Source organism: Drosophila sulfurigaster, chromosome 2L, assembly GCF_023558435.1.
Source record: "Drosophila sulfurigaster albostrigata strain 15112-1811.04 chromosome 2L, ASM2355843v2, whole genome shotgun sequence".
NCBI classification, from domain to species: Eukaryota; Metazoa; Arthropoda; class Insecta; order Diptera; family Drosophilidae; genus Drosophila; species Drosophila sulfurigaster.
The window spans coordinates 2,547,512-2,567,655 of NC_084881.1; the positions used below are offsets into that span (position 1 = coordinate 2,547,512).

General features: G+C 37.1%; 2 protein-coding genes and 1 long non-coding RNA gene across 4 annotated transcripts in view; 1 reads left to right on the forward strand and 2 right to left on the reverse strand.

Moving 5' to 3' along the window:
- LOC133850776 (neural cell adhesion molecule 1) overlaps positions 1-20,144 on the forward strand; it is an 85,806-nt gene that overhangs the window by 33,394 nt on the left and 32,268 nt on the right. Inside the window, 7 exon segments of the mRNA XM_062286965.1 lie at positions 7,486-7,612; positions 12,769-12,886; positions 15,224-15,317; positions 15,451-15,527; positions 15,529-15,565; positions 16,099-16,302; positions 16,867-17,012. Coding sequence (XP_062142949.1) covers positions 7,486-7,612; positions 12,769-12,886; positions 15,224-15,317; positions 15,451-15,527; positions 15,529-15,565; positions 16,099-16,302; positions 16,867-17,012 — 803 coding nt within the window.
- On the reverse strand, positions 881-4,120 carry LOC133846413 (N-acetylgalactosaminyltransferase 4-like). 2 transcript variants are annotated; one of them, XM_062281398.1, is made up of 5 exons: positions 4,106-4,120; positions 3,321-3,918; positions 2,919-3,261; positions 1,765-2,193; positions 881-1,695 (listed from the first exon to the last, which is right to left on the reverse strand). In XM_062281398.1, the coding sequence occupies exons 2-5, from the start codon at positions 3,890-3,892 to the stop codon at positions 1,039-1,041; spliced, it is 2,001 nt and encodes a 666-aa protein (XP_062137382.1). In that variant the 5' UTR covers positions 3,893-3,918; positions 4,106-4,120; the 3' UTR covers positions 881-1,038. The 2 variants fall into 2 exon arrangements, with proteins under 2 accessions (XP_062137382.1, XP_062137373.1); XM_062281389.1 differs by lacking the exon at positions 4,106-4,120 and having other exon boundaries at positions 3,321-4,014.
- Positions 10,262-14,417, reverse strand: LOC133850777 (uncharacterized). Its single transcript, XR_009895697.1, has 3 exons — positions 14,320-14,417; positions 14,068-14,229; positions 10,262-10,330 (listed from the first exon to the last, which is right to left on the reverse strand). It is a non-coding gene; the product is annotated as an uncharacterized LOC133850777 (long non-coding RNA).

The following is a 20,144-nucleotide window of genomic DNA, read 5'->3' on the forward strand; positions in this document are numbered from 1 at the left end:
GAGTTCACTTCTCAAGTCCTATTCAAAGGAGATATACGATTATTTCGTTAATTCATGCAAAAAAAGTAATTCCGGAAAGTGAGAAATTGAGTGAGTGAGATGGTGTTGATGCTCACATCTTCTTCTCTGTTCTGTTATTTGTGTGCTTTTGCAAGTTAAATCAAACCGAACTAAACCTAACCGAACCGAACCGAACCCAAAGCCAAGGAACGGCAATGGCGACGACAAAGTCAGACAAGGAACGGACTGGCATATAGCCAATCAAGGCATTCACAGAGAGCATATTTAAATAGCTTTTAGCATGCACGAGCTGTCGAGTAGTTGAGCTGCTGTAGTTAAGTGAAGGCCACCCAAAGACGTCACAAAAATGCAACCAGTCACAAAAATGCAACCAGAAAAGGATTCAACCTAGGACTAGCTCCCATGTAGTAAACATTTTTCAAAGTACCTCTGCTTGGCCTGAGTACACGGAGGTACATGGTTCCGCAAGCTAGATCCCAGCTTAAAGCTGTAGCCGTTTAGTAATGCAGTCAACGTGAAATATATCTTTGCCTTTGATGCATTGGCATTCAGTCTCACAAAGACGGTTCAGTCGGAGCGACATGGAGACAGAGAGAAAAAGAGGAGGAGAGCAAACAAGCCTAATGGCTGACTTCTCAGGGTCCATCATACAGCCTGGACAAAAGCGAATGCAAAGTCAAATTGCAAATTAAGGCTTGTCCTAAAATGGCTGTTAATGTGATCCAATCAATAAATTCTTCTTACAAGAGTTTTTACAGCTGACAAAAATAAAAGAGGAATCTACTGAATAAACTTCATCCAAGTGTAAATTTTAAGGCATTAGTTAATAATTCTTAAATCCTTTTGTATTTAAATTAAGCATAATGACAATAATATTTTGATACTAAAGTCAAATTTGTATTTTAAACACCTGCAATAAAAATGGAACCATATTAAGAAACTATAATAAGTTTATCAAAACTTGTGCACACTATATAGTTGACTTCATCTTTAGTCTGCTGGCAATTTGAACAAAGCTTAAATGTTATCGAAGAATCGATCTAATAGCTCGTGATTGAGAACGCCAAAGTTCCATCGTTGTCGGTCATTGTTCTCCTGGCAATCATTAGTGTAAACCGCGTTCACGTTGTTCTCAACAAATGCTTCCATGCAGCGATTGCCACCCTTACCATGCACAATCCACTGATGCTGACGATCGTAGTACCAGAATTGATTGCCTCCTTGATTGTGACAGTCCCACATCCAGACCGTCGCATTTGCTTGGGAGTCTTGGACATCAAGACATTCATCATTACCAGTGCGTCTCAACTCGCGGTCTGCAGTGAGTAACCACATTTGGTTTCCTTCAGGTAATGTGAGATTGCTGTGGCAGGAATACAAGCCCACCGGATTACTGGTACCCAAGTTCATAGCGTCGAGACATAGCTGGGGATAAGCCAGACTTTGAATAGCACCCGATGCATAGGGTTGAGGTTCGATGGGCGGAAACTTGATGAGAAAGTCGGGTGCGACCTCCTTCATATACCAGTCAAAGGATTTGCATTGCAATGTCTCTCGAATCGCACGTTGTCGCCTTAAATCGCCAGCATCGATACTATCATAGGTCTGCGGGTCTCGAGTGTAGACATATTCCTTGTACTCATCCATCCAAACCTCTGCAACTCGCTTGTGGTTCTATTTCCGTTTGTTCAAGATGGGGTCAATTAATCAGTTTTGATCGACATTCGCTATTTCAATGCTTACCCTTGCAACAAAGTTATAATTGCGGGGATTTGGCCGTGGATCCATGGGACCGCGGAATATGTGGGCCACACGGGAGCACGGTACATCGAGCAGCATGCCGCCACACATCCAGATTTTGAAGCTCAGCTCGTACTGTTCACCACCCCAAATGTCGAGCTCATCATCGTAGCCTCCCAGACTCCAAAAGAATTCAGTGTTGATGGCAAACAAGCCGCCCATCATGACTGGACTGCGATATGGCTGAGATTTGTCTACACTGTCCTCCGGCAGCACTGGCAGCTGTTTGTAATAAAATCGCCAATCGAAGCCCCCTCGGGATCCCTCCTGATAGCCTCCGTTGTAGGCAAAGTTGCTGTGATCGATGATGTCTACGATGGGGCATGTAGATATCTTGTTGTTAATGGCAATGGGTTCCAGTAGCGGGGGCAGCTGAAGCGAGAACAAATATAGTGTAATTTGTTGCTTAGCTTACACAGAGAAATTAAATATAAATTGAAAATTAAATTGCAAATCTTGAGCTAAAATAAAATTTCTTTGATCTCAAACCAAATTTTGAAACAAGAATTCCAAATTGAAAAATTCCTAATATACTTGTAGTACAAGATTTGGTTTTTCTCTTTTTTAAGATCTAAAAACTATCCCTATAAAAAATATTTTCATTCTTGTATTTATAAGAATATATCTTATATTCTAAATGTCCGTCTGTCAGTCTGCCCGTAATACCATCTAGATCTCAGGGACTAGATGCACTGGCAATATTTTCACACAGTTTAAATTTAATTTAGATGTTTAGCATGGCCACTTTGAAAAATCAGCTGCTGCTGACGGGTCACAATTGCTGTGTTGGCAATTTGTTATGTTTTGTATCGATATACTAAATAGATTCTTCGGTATATTTTAGTAATTAATCGATGCTATACTTGTTTTGTGCTCTGTGTAGAGAAAAAATATCTAATGGATAGAGAATAAATACCGACAAGTGGATAAAGTTGCATAATTTTTTTTTCGCTGCTCTCGTTTCTATGAGATATATTCTTGTATTCTAATTGAATTTCGGATAATGTATCATATCGTTCATCATCCCTAATTCTGATCAACTTCAGCTTATTCAATGTTTGTTTCATAAAAAGATATTTGAAATATTTGAACCTTACCCAGTTGTAGTTGACCTCAATGTGAGAGTCAAAGAAGACCATAACCTCAGCAGTAGCTACTTTGGCGCCAGACAGTCGTGCCCCGATCAGGCCAAGTCGCTCGGGATTGTGAACCACATCAACCAGATCTGGCCAGTGAAGGGAGACGTAGTCATCTAATTGCTGTTTTAGCGATTCCCATTCGCTCCCGTCATCGACAAGCACAATTTGCTGGAGTAGCTCTGGCGGACTTCGATTAATGATGCTATAAACGGAACGCAGAAGCGTTTTGAAGTGTTCGTTGAAGAAAATGATCACGACGCTAACTTTGGGCAACTTTGCTAAGTATTGACGTGTCTTACATCTGCAAATAATTTAATTAGGCATCAAAATAAAAACGATCGGGCTTTTTGATATATTTACTCTTCTCTGCGGACATCGGGAAGTGAACGATTCACTGATATTTTATCGGATAGCAGTCCATTGAAGCCATTCATTCTATACAGTTTGTCTTCCAGCTCTTTCTCAGCAGGATCCTCAATCTTGGCCGGCAGACCATGTTCTCCAGTGCCTGAGCGCTTTTGGTCATCTTCCATGGCCTGATAGTCATTCCAATCTTTGCGTTCACCTTGTGGCGTTGGCAAGGTAAACATCTTAACTGTGTTCTCTTTCTCTTTCGGTGTCTGCTCCTCACGTACAGCATTTCGATCCTGGAACGGCGGACGAGGTGCTCGACGTGTCGGCACGATGTTAGCAGCCCTGAATTCAGGTGTTATTGCATCTCCGTTCGGATCCAAATTACTTTCGTCAACCTCGTTCGAAGGCTTGCCATTGCTCAGACGTTTCTCAACGATCATTGTAGTGACTAGCGAGATGAAGGCTACGGTTAGCAATAGGAATATCACTTTGCGCACCAGGCGCTTCACATAGCGTTTCTTCATGGCCATGATAGGCACGTTGTTCAACTGAGACTTTTCGTTTTTGAATGGTTCCATGGTGTTGCGATCTTTCGGCGTTGGGTCTGCAATGCGTGGCATGGATGTCCATTAATCTAATTGCCTTTCACAAGATACTATGTACGACATGTGATAAGGCGACGAAACTAACTCATTTTCGCTTATTATCTACATCATTCTTCACTATCAATTAGAGCTATCATATCTGATTGTTAGACTCGCTCGAAACTTCGAACTTAAAACATCACTCACCTGGTCTGTCGTCGTGGTGCGAATATTCAATGTGAACACACTGTCGCCATCTGACGCTACAAATGGGAAACTTTGCTGGGCGAACTCGGTTTCAATTTCATGGTGCTGATAACAATTGATTCGTTGCAACGACAAACTGAAGTAGCTGCTGTAAAGTGAAGTAAATAGCTGCTCGACTTTAAAATACTCAGACCTTAACTAAATAGATACGACAACAAAACAGTAAATTAATTGTTGAAATGAGTCGAATTTTCTGTACATTCAGCTCGATTTGATGCATATACCCCTTTATTAAATATTTAGTTATTTGCTTTAAATTTAGTTCCAGCTGTTGCTCGTAGCATTTACTCTTTCGGCTGTGTAATATCGCAGATGTTCGCCAACTTCTGTCCGCAATGTCAGCAGATGAAAATAAACACACACACAATCGCTCTCACCGCTACTCACAACGTCTCTCTTCCCCACAGCCCCAGCCACACTTACAGAGCCTCACACACTCAAAGAATTGCTGGGCATTTAAGCGCAAATTTATTGTGCAACGCCGCGTATGCGCAATAAATTTTCACAAAATTTCGACGCATTGTGGCAATAAAATGACATTTTTTCATATTTACACATAAAGTCAACGCCAATGCCAACGCCAAAAACCTTGCCGTGAAGTGCAAAGCAGAATTGAGTGTTCTTTTTTTTGTGAGGAGATGGGGATGGTTGGATAGCATGATTCTGGGTGAAGGGGGCCGAATCAACATTTTTATGGCCTTTGCTTCCCCTTTTCTCGACCGATGTGAAACATTTTCAACATAGACATTTGTATTTATACACAAATGTAAATAAATGTATCTGCATATCTCTGCAGCCTCGATGGTATCAGATATACGATAGAAAAATAAAGAAATAATTGCAAATTTTGGTTTTATTTGTTCGCTCTCTATTCTTGGCCATTGCATTTGATGAAATGTATAACATAGATTAACAATTAATAACATAAAACATGGTGAAGTTTAATGCATAAAATCTTCTAAATTCAATGTTGCAAATTGATTTTAAATTTCAACATGGAAATCTGCCAAAACTTCTCACTTCTAAATACTTATCAATTTTGTTTTTATACCCGCTACTCATAAGGTAGAAGGGTATTATAACTTTGTACCGTCAGGAAATGCACGTAACAGATATAAGGAGGCATCTCCGACCATATAAAGTATATATATTCTTGATCAGCGTCAACAGCCTACACGATATAGCCATGTCCGTCTGTCCGACTATCATAAAATATTGGATCTCAGAGACTATAAGAGATAGAGTTTTTTCGACATGTTTGCGACAAACATTGTAATCGTAACAAGGTTAATGTTAAAGCTAGAACGGGGATTTTTGGTACATGCAATAATAATAATAGATTGAAGAATTTAGTTGCGAATAGAAGTGGAAGTTGTGGAAGTTATTTAAGAAATTCTTTTGTGTAGGAACAAACGCCTACTTACTAGAGGTCTTAGTTGCTTTGATTAGCTATCTGGTAGATTTTGTAGTAGCGTACTATAGAAATATACCAAATATAGTCTTTTGTATATTTTAGTATTGTGTGGTATATGCGTGGAATCTGGTTTCATTGAAAATGGGGCATGGAAATGGGGTATAAGCAGGTATCTAACAGTCGAGTGTACTCGACTTGTTAAATTCGTTCTGCTTATTGTGTGTAAAAAGATAAATGCTTATCGTCATCTCTTTGCTGCAAATCGGGGGCTCTGTCTATAGAGAGATATGTACAAAGACAGAAGAATTTTCTGTCTGCCAAGAAACTGAAAGATACTAGTAGCATACAATGTTTTATCTTTTGGTTTCTCTTCGGTATGCTTTCGGTGGGGAATCGACCATAACATATTTCAGATCCCAACTGAAACATACTTGTAAAATCGACTAAGCTTAAATACTCAAATTGTTTAAATTTGTTATATCTATGAACTCATCGTGATTCATATGTATTAACATCGACAGTTGGCTTATGTTTCCCAAAAACGTTATCGAGCTCCTAATTATATATGGTATAGGATAGAGGGGTATTATAACTTTATGCCTATAGAAAATGTATGTAACAGGAAAATTGAGCAATTTACCGAAAAGTTTACACATATATAGCCATGTCCGTCTGTCTGTCCGTCTCTACGTATGATCTCAGATCTCAGAGATTATAAGAGATAAAGATATAATGTTCCGCAGCTTTTTTTTGCACGTTTGCTTCAAATTTTTCTCACTTATACTTCCGCGCCCGCAAATCGAATATCAAGTTTACAGTAAAGTCTAATGACTAAAAAAATCACCGACTTTAATGGGGTCTTAGTTGCCTTGGTTAATATACGGTTTATTTTGTACTCTATGGTATATTTTTAAGGTAATAGTATTTTGCGGTATAATTTGTTTTATTGTTGCTAGCGGGTATCTCACACTCTACTATAGCTTTCTTATTTTTTTGCTCTTTGCATTACTTTTGCTTTTAATTATTAATTCCAAACATGATACAAACACAAATAATAAGTTCAAACTGAATCTGAAGGTTATTGTCTTTCATATTTATTTAATTATTAATTCTAAGTTAAAACTCAAGTCAGCTAGTTAGATAAAGTTAATTTTGTCTATTTACCAATTTTGGTATATATCATGGTCACATTTAATTTCCATAATCATGATTTCTGAGGTCCTCTATTATTCCAATTGAAACTATACTTGATCACAGTCATAAAGTCATAAAATCCCATACAATTTTATATTGTCAGCCTCTCGTTTTCGCAAGGCCTGGAACCGGTGTTGTATACCGTTCTCTCTCTGGTACGCTCTTTGTCGTCCTTGTAATGTGAATTTAAAAGCATTTTGCAGGCATTTGCACATGCATAATAAATAAATAAAACGGGCTCTAAGCGAAATGGGTAGCCATATAAAAATTTACGCGTTTGTAATTACGTTGAAATTAAGCTGGCATCAACATTTAATTGCGAGAGTCCTGGCTTTCGTACCCCACCGTTGGCTCCTCTGTGAAAATAGCCACGCACGCCAAAAGAAACGAACATTTAATTAACAAATTTTACGCATTTATTTTCTATTTTCATGTACCGAACAACCACGACGCCTGCTTTGGGCTTGTTGTCGCTGCTGCTGCCGATGTCGATGGCTATGGCGATGGCGATGCTGCTGATGACGATGCGACGCCCATATGAATGCTGATTCTGATGCTGACCAACCAAAAACCATGACAACATAATTTGCCTGACCCGAAAATAATATGGCGACGGCACTATACCAAACACAACATAACACAAACGCAACAATAATGCCAACCACATCCACATCCACATCACCATCTACATCTACATTCGCCACAATCGCAGTGAAAACGAAGGACATTGATGCCGTTGAGGGTAAATCAGTGTCACTTCCTTGCCCCATTGCCGAGCCCTTGCACGATGTTTATATGGTCTTATGGTTTCGTGATAATGCGGGCATACCTTTATATAGGTGAGTGCCTTATCTGTGCGTGTGTGTGTGCACACATGTCGATGTATGTGTGTGTGTGTGCGTGTGTGTGAGAGGGGGACTGACTGGCCCATTTGGCTCATTGTCTGTCTGTTTATAAGCATTTAATTAAATGCAAACGAGCCTCTAGAGCAGCCGCCTTTTAAATCGTTGCCTTAACTTCACACACACACACATACACACACATGTGTATATGTAGTTGTATTTGTGTATACCCTATAACTTACATAGCTTGTATGGATTGAATTTGCAACTGAAGAGATCGAAGATATATATATTTATGTATTTAGTTAATAATGGAAATAATTAAGCTTTGCAAATATTCAACGCAGACAAGACAAACATGTTGAATTAATTTTGATGAAAAATATACATCGCTCATAAAAATCAGAGAAAGGTAACTTACAAGTCGACTTTGGCTGCTTTATTTTTTTTGCACCTGTCAGGCAGCTGATAAGTCCCCCTTACCCGAAAAAGTGACTTAACTATGTGTATGTGTGTGTTTTTATTGTGACAGACGCCTACTAAATTAACCTAATTATGTTTACCTAATTTAGTAATTAACCTCTGACGAAGAGCCACAAGAAATGTGGGCTCAACTACCGATGATTTTTTGTTGGTGGAGTTCTGGTGCAGTGCATACTCTATAGGTCTCTGCCTAGGCTTTACTGTCGGGTCAGTGCAGTATTGAACCCAGCAGTCGGAAGATCATATTCATGAGTTATTTTAAGTCAACTGGGTACAAAGCTACAGTCGAGCGTGCTCAATTGTGAGACATTAGCTACCCATTTTCAATCAAACCATATTGTACAAAAACATCAGAACTATACCGCACAACTACTAAATTATACCGAAGAGACTTCAAAACAAGTAAGAAAGTTACAGTCGAGTGTGCTCGACTGTGAGATACCCACTACTCATTTTGAATAAAAGCAAAACATTGCGGTATTTTTCAAATTAAACCATAAATACAAATATACTAAAAACACATACATTTGGTATATTTGGTATATCGATATAGTACCACATTCAAAATATACCATAAACGGCAATATATACCAGTCGGCCAAAGTAACTCAGACCCATAGTAAGTAGGCGTTTTTGTCCATACAAAATTATTTCTTTAATAACTTCCACAATTTTGATCTGATCGCAATCAAATTTTCAGAAATCATAAATACACTAGTTATTATTGTATACACCAAAATTCGTGTGTGTTGTTATTCGATTTTATTGAACTCGGCGTGGCAAAAATTTGAAACAAACTTGATCTGCGTGCAAACATATCAAATGCTGTCGAACAAATTATAGCTCTATCTCTTATTGTCTCTGAGATCTACTATAGGTGCTCATACGGACAGAAGGACAGACAGACAGACGGACAAACGGACATGGCTAGATCGTCTCGGCTATTGATGCTGATCAAGAATACATATACTTTATAGGGTCGGAGATGCCTCCTTCTACCTGTTACATACATTTCCTGCCGGCACAAAGTTATAATACCCTTCTACCCTATGGGTAGCGGGTATAAATACCAGATTGTCAGCCAAATTTAGTTAATCCGATTGCATTAAGCGTTTTTTGCCATACAAAAGTATTTCTTAAATACATTCTACAATTTTTATATAATTGTAACTAAATTTTCAGGAATCTGTAGTTATTGTTGTATGCACCAAAAACCAACTCAAGTTTCAAATTCACACATTTTATTCGACTTTTGACAAATTGTGGGGGCGTAAGTAGGCCACAAACAAAATTGGTCAACTTGCAAAAATAATAAAATTTTATCTATATTCTCTTAGAGTCTCTGAGATCTAGGTATTCATTCTTCCGACATGGTTATATCGTCTTGGATGTTGACCCTGATCAGGAATATATTTTATTTACTTTATATCTGCCTGTTACATACATATCCTATAAACGAAGTTACAATAGCATTTTATCCTATTGGCGGCGGGTATAAAAAGTGATTGGAAATAAAAAATATTTAAATCAAATATGTATAAATAATTAAAAAAGAAACCTTTTTCCGTAACGGGATTTGACAACACCACGAGAGATATGGCTTGATTTAGTTGCCGATACAAATGGATGACATTAAACATTATAAAATAATACAAAAACTACACGCAGTTAAAAAAAACATAAAAAAAATTCACATTTTTACATATGTGTATCAAAATGCCCGCTGATGACATTATTATATCGATCTTTTGTGGTATTCATGGTATTCATGGTATTATAAATAATATTATGTACACCTTGCTATAAATGGCTTTCATTACACTCAATTTGCTAGAGTCGCAAAACATAGCCTTCAAAGAACAGGTTTTACGTTGAGACCTGGGAGAAACGTTCTGAAACTCCTTGCCCAAATCTGGAAAGTGTTCTCAGTTTTATTTATACTTTTTTCTCCATTTTTTCTTGCTGTTTTTGGTTTTTAATTAAAATGGCGGCGAGTAGTGAACAAAAATAAAAGCAAACGTTCCAAAATTGGGTTACCGTCTCTAGCTTTTTAGCTCACTCCCTCTTCTTCTTCACTGTCTTCCGTCTCGTGCCACACTTGAGTCGCCTCCGCTTGGCACGCAGCAATTAAGTTGTTGCATTTTGCTGCCAGCCGGCGGCAATCATTTTTGCGTGTTGCATACAAAAGGGGCGCTTAACGCGTCGTTCACCACAGAGCATTCCAAAAAGTAGCTGCAACAAAAAACAATTATAAAATGAACAGAATGTCAATACTTTTGGTTTCGATCATACAGCTGGTTCTCACAATTTCCACTCTGTTTTTAAGAATACCTTTAAAAAGCGCCCAAGAATTTATATATATTTTTTCTATTATTGGAACGACATGAGATTTAAAAAAAAACAAGGTAGAAAGCTACAGTCGAGTGTGCTCGACTGTGAGATACCCAATATTCCGGTATTATTTTGCAAATATACCGAATATACTACAAAAATACTAAAAATATACCAAATGATATATTTGGTATATAGATATATATAGGGCATTCGAAAAATACCATAGACGGTACAATATACCAGATTGTCAGCCAAAGCAACTAAGAGCCCTAGTATGTAGACGTTTTTGCCCATACAATAGTATTTCTTTAATAACTTCCACAATTTTAATCTGTTCGCAACCAAATTTTCAGGAATCATAACACTACTATGGCTATTATTGTAAATTCGCAGCTCTAGCTTTAAAATTACGCTTGCTATTTGATTTTTTTGATTTGCGGGTGCGGAAGTGGACGAGGCAAAAATTTGAAACAAAATTGATCTGCGTGCAAACATAACAAATGCTCTCGAAAAAAATTATTGCTCTATCTCTTATAGTCTCTGAGATCTAGGTGTTCATACGGACAGACGGACATGGCTAGATCGTCTCGGCTATTGATGCTGATCAAGAATATATATACTTTATAGGGTCGGAGATGCCTCCTTCTACCTGTTACATACATTTCCTGCCGGCACAAAGATATAATACCCTTCTACCCTATGGGTAGCGGGTATAATTAGAAAACCGCTAACAAAACCCTTTAGAGAACAACTGCTTATACTCGCTACCCGTTGGGTAAATAATATAATTACTGTATAACAGTACAAAATTAAATGTATGTCCCGTAAATTGAAAAAATCGAAAAGAAATCATAAATTTAAAGTTAACATCATGATTTAGAGTTAATACGACGACCTTTGCAGCCAGTGCTTATGTAGTATGTAAAATATTCACCATATTAAAAGTTATGAATTAAGTTCATATAAAAGTGTTCAATAAGTATAATTTTTGTACTTTCGCAGGAAGTAGCAAACATTAAAAAAGCATTTAAAAATATTTCGCAAAAAGGTCAACAAATTAGGCAACATTTTTTATTATCAAGCCAGTTTTTTTCCGGATATCTAAAAATAGAATAGATGCTAAGTTAATTTTTCGTCGAAACTAAATTTTAACATAATTTTTATGATTAAATATATGTACCATGTTACCCCTGAACACGATTATCAGTGTTGTCAGCGTATTTGCCAAAGTTTTAAAGTAATAAATGCAGGTTTTAGCTTTGCTCATTCATCAATAAATAATATGTAAAAATGCGATAACATCAACTACCCACTTCTGTACTATCCGTTGAAGAAAAACTGTACTTGAGAAAGTGGAGCCATAGAACATATTCGTCTAATGAAGCCAATTTTATTTATTAAATATTCCAAATATTTAATATGGACGCGACTCTATATATGGACAACTGTCCATTGAGCTTACATTTTAATATATACGAATAATTTTACTTATATACTCAAATGAAATTATTCGCCTAACAATTAGAACATTTAAAATGCCTGCATTTAATGAATGTTTATGGCACTATTAATATTATGGGTAGCAGCGAGTATTCCTCAAAGTCTTAAGTATTATGGCCTCTTGTATTCTTAGGTTAAACTTGGGGCATTAAATGCAGTGCTGACGATGAACATGAAAAGGATTGCACAAGAAAATTGGAAAATATTTTATCTGTGTGCCATAGATTAAATGCTGGCAGCATGCTCATCAGCTGATGAGCAGCTGAAACTCAGAGTCTCACAACACAGCGCTTATTTAATTAAGTTTTCCATCCAATGGCAAGAACACAAAATAATAAGAATACTATAATTATGTTTCTTGAATTCATCTTTCTAAAGTCAAATATAGGAAATGCTTTGCTTTATGGTTAAAAAGTAAATTAAAAAAAATCAAAAAAGATAGAAGTAAAATTACGTTTATTATTTAAGGAAAATTATTACCATTATTTTTTAAAGATTTTATTTTGCCTTATCCTTGGCAACGAAGTCGGCGTGGGAATGGGACCACTGAAAAAGTGAAAATAAATGTGTCAATTTTAGTCTGGAAAATATATTTTGCCGACCACGTTCTAGTTTTTGAGGGGATTTGGACTTTCGAAAATTATTAACAACTTGGCATATTCTTGTGTGCAAAAAAAAAAAGAAATTTAAATTATTTACATTTTCTGCTTTAACTCCGTTTTATTTCTTCTCATATATACATATGTATGTATATATACGTTGGCTCAGGAAAAATAATAATTTTCTTCGCTCATTATTGATGTTGCTATCTCTTTCTTCTTTTCTTGTTCTTTCAGCTTCGACGTCCGCGATAATATGGCCATAGAACAACCTCGGCACTGGTCAGCTCCAGAGGTTTTTGGCTCACGCGCCAAATTTCATTTTGACTCGCAGCCAGCAACCTTGGAAATTAAGGTACGTTTAAAATTGTTACCCAACGAACCCATATATTTTCCCACTTGTATAAAGGGCAGACCGGAATTTTTGACTGCCTTAGCGTAAATCAAAAATTTAAATGTTCAATTCAATTTACGTAAGCCGAACAATTTAAGAAAATGTAGTAGAGACATATCAAAATTGCTTGTTTTGAAGTATAATTATAGTTTTAAAGAATGCTAACACATTGAATCCTTCTGTGTGGACTAAGATAACAGAGTTGGAAACTCTTAATGAAATGCGACTTTTTGTTATTATATATTAAAATCAAATAAAATGTAAATCAAATAACTGTTTAGAAAAGAATAGATATAGCTATGGCAGCTGCAGTTTTCTGGCTGTAATCAAATCCAATTAAAACTACAGTTCAATAAAAATATAAATAATCTAAGTCTAAAGCATAACATTATTATGTTATATATTAGAGTTTCTTCTGAAACATTGACAGTGGAATAAGCTTACACCAAATGATGGGAGCGTGAAATAAAACTAGTAAAATCAGTAAACGAATGTAGCAATCGTATTGAAAAGCACAGAAAAAGAAAAACTCTAAACCAAATGGTAAACGAAGGTAGAAAAACTGCTTTTGCTGCGCCTGGGATTCCTCAATGTGAAAACAAATTTAGATATCAAAAGTTGTTAAATTGCCTCGCGCACGCGAAATGTTTATTAATGTCTTGCATGTTTACAGATAACTTGATTTACCGTTATTGTGATGCATTGCACACACATGCGCACATACATATACTACATGTAGAAAGAGACAGAGGGAGAGAAAGAGAGATAATATACCCAATGGCACACACAAACATCAGCTACACAGATTACACTACACTTTCAATGTGGTAGCTACTTGAACTAACGCCTCGCTTTGTCTTTTGCCACAAACGGTTTGACTTTTAAAGGCCAAGTTACTTGAGGTCGGGCTTGGCTTTGGGCTTCAGCTCTAGCAAGGGATTACGTGGGCCAAGCAACAGCAATAGCAATTGGTCTGGCTCTTCGTTAACAAGCTGCATGAACACACATTCCGAAATGAATGGGAAATGCACACGAAGAGGCAGCCCCATAAATTTGCCACTCACGGTGCCATCAACTTTATAATGCCGGCGGGGCAAGCGGATGCGACAAGCTAACAAAAATACCCGTAGTACTATACTTACTTGTAATATGGTTTATATTCATAAGCAGACGACATGCCAGCATAAATACGAATCCTGGCTGGATCCTCGCGAGCCATGAATTATGTGTAACAAATGGTTCTGCGAGACTTGGTTGACTTCATAAATTAATTTTAATTGCTTTTCAATTGCCCAGCAATTAACCTGACACCATAAATATAGAATTACATTACACTAAGGGTAAATGCTGAAAGGGCCAATAGTATCCCTAAAAAACAATTGGTAATTCTGTACAATTCAAATGCAATGCCTTCATATTATGAATTTTAATTATTAGTACATGAATAATTTTACATATTTTCGAGTTTCTTCTTAAGCAGAACTTTTAATGTGGAAAATGCAATTAAGCAAAAATTATTGAAAATGGGTACAAACCGATAAATATAAATGAAGTATGTCAAATGACATAAATAAAACAAATTTCCATACACTTGAATATGTTGAAGTTAATTTTATAAAAGTAATTCTTGATGATCAAATACAAATATAGAAAACTTTATATCGGAGAGACCAACAATTATAGAAGAAACAAATTTGGCAATACCTCTATATATATGTATATGGTAGAATGGCAAACAGACAACACTTTTTATGATTCTTGAAAATGTTGCGAGCAAATAAAAAACTTAGAAGTTACTAAAGAAATAATTTAATATGGTGAAGAACAGCTGCAGCTGTCAGATATTTATTGCTTTGGTTGAAAATCCACTATATTTGAATGTAGAAGAGCTCGAAAAATGAAAATACTTTTAATATTAAGAGTAAATGGCATTTACCGAGTCAATGCCAGCATAATTGCAACATTGAGGCCCTTCAATAATACCCAGAAACTGTGAGACAGGTTAACACACAAATAGTGTGTTATAACATATATGTAAGTATGAATAAGTGTACTCGTAGACCGTGTGTCTTAGAAGCAGTTGAGTGTCCACAGTTTAGACCACAGAGTCGTCCAACTTAAGTGACATGCAATAATTGAAAATTACATAGCCAGAAACAAAAGCTGGTTTGTGTTTGTATTTGTGGTATGCATGTGCGTGTGTATTTAGGTGTGTGTGTGTGTGTCTGGTATAGTGTGAGCATGCTAATGATGTGTTTCCTTTCACACAATAGTAATATACGGAATGCAATTTTACAGGATATCAAGCGTCATGATCAAGGCATTTACCGATGTCGTGTGGATTTTCGCACAGCTCAAACGCAAAGCTTCCGTTTCAATTTGTCTGTCATAAGTGAGTATCGAAAAAGAAACTTCTATTTATAAGTAGCACATAGAGCAACACAGACGAGTGTGGAGTGGAGTCCATCAATTTGTCAATTTATCCATCTGTCTCCGTGTCGCTTTGTGGCACTTTGTTGTTGCAGTTCTTCCGGAGCTACCTCTTATACTGGACCGATGGGGTCGGCAGCTCAATGGCACGCAATTGGGACCCAAGCAGGAGGGGGGACGATATTGTTATCACTTGTCGTGTGGTGGGCGGTAAGTAAACGGATCAACCTAACCTCATTTGACCGCTCTAAAATCCTGCAATACCCAATCGACCAATATGTGTACACATACATATGTACATATGTACGTACATACACATGTATGTATGTATACTCGTTCTCTTACATATGTGTTGCCACACATGGTTTCGCCGATGTCTATGTCCGTTTGCCCGGCTAGACAATTTCCTGTTAATTTCCTTAAAAGCTTTGGCTGAAAAAACCCTAATAAACTGGGAAATGCCCGAAAACCTCAAGCCGCATTGGCCTGAAAATGAAAATATCACAATGTTTGCTTTGCCTTTTGGAACCGATTTGCTTTTGCTTTGCTTTCATTTTCCATTTCATTCTATTTTTTCAAGCTTGACTTTTTAATTTGCACTATTCTCTGACTCCTTAGGGTCTTCTGTCCAGCTCATACATACTATATGATTGTGCACTCAACCTTACATACATACATACATACGAGTAGTATAAGTACATTGTTTTTTTTTTAATTTGCTCCGTCTTGTGACTATTTCATAGGTCGTCCCCAACCTCAGGTACGCTGGCTCGTAAATGGACTACTTGTCGACAATCAAAACGAGCACAATTCCGGCGATGTTATCGAGAATCGACTCTTGTGGCCGTCGGTGCAGCGAAACGATTTAAATTCAGTATTCACATGCCAAGCATTGAATACTCAATTAGATAAGCCCAAGGAGAAGAGCTTCATTCTAGACATGCACTGTGAGTATACCCAACTGGTCAACGAATAAAATTTTTTAAACCATGCCCCGCGATGAGTAATTGACGTTATAATTTCTATGGGAGCACAACGAATTAATATTTTATTGTGCCTTATTCGCTTGACTTATCTAAAACTAATGTTGAGCTGGAGATGAAGTATTCATATGAATTCATTATGCAAATAGATAACTTAATAGCAAAACTAATGTAGCCATAATTTGATTACATGTAAACAAACATGAAAGAATACTGGAGTGTTGGTCAGTGAATACCTCGCTTCAATTCCCTCAAATAATGCACTCCATCATATGTGAGTAACATACTAAGTAAAGATAATAAATAAGTCAATTGTTTGAGGGTCATTACACTCATGAACTATTCTGAAGTACTTCGAGTATGTAGGGAGTAATCACTTGTCTGCTTGCCAAACACAAATTTAGCTTTTACGTAATTGTTTCATTTACATATTTAAGGATTATACTTGTGGATTATATCAGATTGTAGTCGAATAACAAATGTTTTTACACATATATGTATGTTAATTGAAACTTGCAACTTTTTCAGTGAAACCATTGACTGTGAAAATCCTGGATCCGCCTAGTTCAATGATTGCCGATCGTCGATACGAAGTCACTTGCGAATCGTCAGGTTCGCGTCCAAATGCCATCATCACCTGGTACAAGGGAAAGCGTCAATTGCGACGCACAAAGGTAAAAGCTGGAAGGGAAAGGGGATAACGGCGATGAGAAAGTGAGACGGAGTGTGAGAGGGAGAGGGTGAAGGGGAAGGGGAAATGACTCTCACACGACCGCAATTGACGTTCTGTGTGGGTTACTGGTTGCTGGTTTCTGGTTCGTGGTGGGATGTTTGTTGGGCTTGTCTGGGCTGGGTGTTAACTGACTCACGTTCAGCTCGATAAGTTATTGTGTTTGCACAGTCATGCCACACACAAACGTGGCTCGTAACTCTTGTCCGGTGACAAAAAGGGGTAGGGCGGCTGGTCGAGAGGAACTAAAGAAACACCCACTTGTTGTCCCTGGGCGTGTCTTACACTCGCCATGGCACACGCCGCCTCAGTCCTCCGTCCTCCGGCTGCGGCTCCGACTCTGGCTCCAACTCTCCGTCCCCCGAACTCCCCGAATAGAATAAACACAGATAATGTGATATAAACTCCACAATACACAACAATTCTCTACTTCTCGCCTCGCCTACTCAGCTCCCCATTCCCTTAGTACTTTAGTATGCTTTTTCCATTGCCATTTTCATTTTTTTTTTTTTTGGTTCTTGTTTTCTTCTGTTTCAACTTTGGATAAATTTATGGGAGTTTTAGCGCAATTTTGTTGCAATTCATTTTTGCAGCGCTTCGTTCCGCACTCGCTTTGCCTTGGCCACCAGACAAAGCCGCTATTCTTCGCCTTTACCCCGAATCTAAACTGTTGTTGTTTATGTCCATGTCTGTCCGCCCTATATGCATACTCGTTTATGCATGCCACTGCTGATTGCTTTGCCGTTTGCAGCTACGCTCCTTTAAAGACCGGAAATGTTTTTCAGTAGTTTTCACGTGGCATAAAGTTACCGTAATGCGGCAAAAGGCCGCTTCAGACAGCCAGTCCAGCCCATCCCAGCCCAGTCCATGCAGACAGCTAGCCAACTAACTAACCAGATAGTCGGCGGGCCTGGCTTGAGCCATGTTCTACATGCCTTTTGGTGCCTTATTTAGTCTACAAATGTGTGGGTGCTGTGTGTGGCAAAGGTATTTGTGCGTTTATGTAAGGCTAAGGATAGTTGCCAGGGACCATCTAAACATGAGGGTATTTCAAGAGAAAACGAAAAAACAGTAGCAACAACATATGAAGCCCGACATTAATCAGCTTTGGGACGCCGACAGCCAACGACAAACTACGGAAAAGTTCCTTTTCAATTGAAGCTAATTAGGATAGTCATGGAAAGTTAACCATATTATTTGCTAGCGAAACTTACCTACAAAATTCCAGTGATAGAATTTCAGGTACTGAAGAAAGGCTTCATGGCTTCATTACCTGCACGATTTCAAACTATATTTATATAATAATAAAACATTCAAGTTTGGATATAGCTTTTGAAGTTATCAGTTAATAATTTGGTAATGTTCATTATTTTATTTTATAATTGTTTAGTTGTTTAGTTAAAAATTAAAGATCTGTTTCCATTTTGTTTTATTTTATATTTTTATACATACACATAGAGTAAAAGGGTATCAAAACTTTCTGCCTCCAGCAAATTTATTTAACAGCCAGAAAGAGGTATCTCAGCCACTATAAAGCATATATTTTTAATCAACGTCAACAGCCGAGACGATATAAACATAATCGTCTGTCTGTCTATCTGCCTGTGTGTTAACATGAAAAACTAGATAGTGCTATCATTTTTTTTCGACAGCATTTGTTTTTGTTGCACCCTGAACAAGTTTGGTTTAGATATTAATCACGCCCCCTGTGATACGAATAAATCATATATCAGTCGTAGTTTTAATGCGCTTTTTAGACTTAGCTGCATCATAGAGAATATTTGGGTATATATATCGAAAAAAGTGCGATATCAAAGGAAATCAGCTGGTGATTTCACTTGCAAGTTTAAAATTATTTCAAATTGCTTTGCAATTCCCAAAATAAACCAAAATGGAAAAAAGTCATAAGTGTTTAAAAAAAATCGTCAAGATGATCAATTTGAGCACTTTTTATAGAAATACGATCGTTGCAAAGCAAATTGCTTACTACAACGTAAACCGGAATAAACCGGAGTCATTTGATGAATAATAAATACAATTTATATAAACTTACACTTTGTAAATGCCCTCAGTGTATCATATTTTATTTTAACTTCATTTGTTTCTATGCCCTTTGACACTCTCCTGAGATTTTTTTTACTTTTGCACCCTTAAACAGTTGTTCGCGTGATGCAGTTTTGTCGTAAACACTTGAATCATAGAACTGCATCATTGAAGGAGTTACAGAACAGATGATCTAAATAGCGTATAAAGCTAGAGTCGCGATTCTTGGTACATTTACAACAACTACAGTATTTTTGATCGCTGTGATCCAATTAGAAGTTAATTTAAGAAATAATTTTGTATTTTTGTACTTTATTTTATAAAACATATGTAGACTTGGAATGTTTTATTATTATTTCAGTTTATTGATTTTCTATCTTTTTAGATTTATTAAGAAGTTGAGCCGGTATAACAATAAAGTACCATAGCAAGACATTCTACGGAAACTCATTCAGGCTAATATTTTACAATAAAAATACATGCAAAACATTTGTCGAATAGTAGACGGAAATTTTGGCAATAATCTGATTACTATTTAAAAGGAAAACATTAGAATGGGTCGCTAACTGACAGCTTATTCACTCCTTGATTCCACTAAAAAACAACAAACACTAAATACTTAATAGGTCTAAAGTTCACACTCAAAATTCTACAACGCCATCGACGTCATCAGACAAACTGAATGTGTTGCAAACACAGGGCGGCGGTGGTAAAGAATGTTAGTGTCTCGTCGCTTGGGGGATACACTGTTAAAAATGAACATTTTATGGCCGGTTCGAGCAAGAGCAAAGGCAACAGTAAGAGTCAGAATAACGACTACAAAATCACAACTAATTATGTGTTGCTTGGCGCTCTAAAATTTATAATACCCACACACGTCACATAAAACCTAAAGTATGCAGCAATAAATTTTAAATTGCAAACATAAAATATTTCGACAAATTTGCGAAAAAAAGAACAGAAAACTCACTCACACATACATAAAGTACAAAGAAAACACACTAACGTAGGAGGGAATAGCGCCGGAGGTCCA

Excerpts from the sequence above, each read along its gene's own strand:
- LOC133846413 (XM_062281389.1), bottom strand. The coding sequence starts at position 3,934 with ATGCCACGCATTGCAGACCCAACGCCGAAAGATCGCAACACCATGGAA. Across the intron at positions 2,194-2,918 it reads TTGAGGTCAACTACAACTGG|CTGCCCCCGCTACTGGAACC; the intron begins GTAAGGTTCAAA and ends TTCTCGCTTCAG. Across the intron at positions 1,696-1,764 it reads ATTATAACTTTGTTGCAAGG|AACCACAAGCGAGTTGCAGA; the intron begins GTAAGCATTGAA and ends AAACGGAAATAG.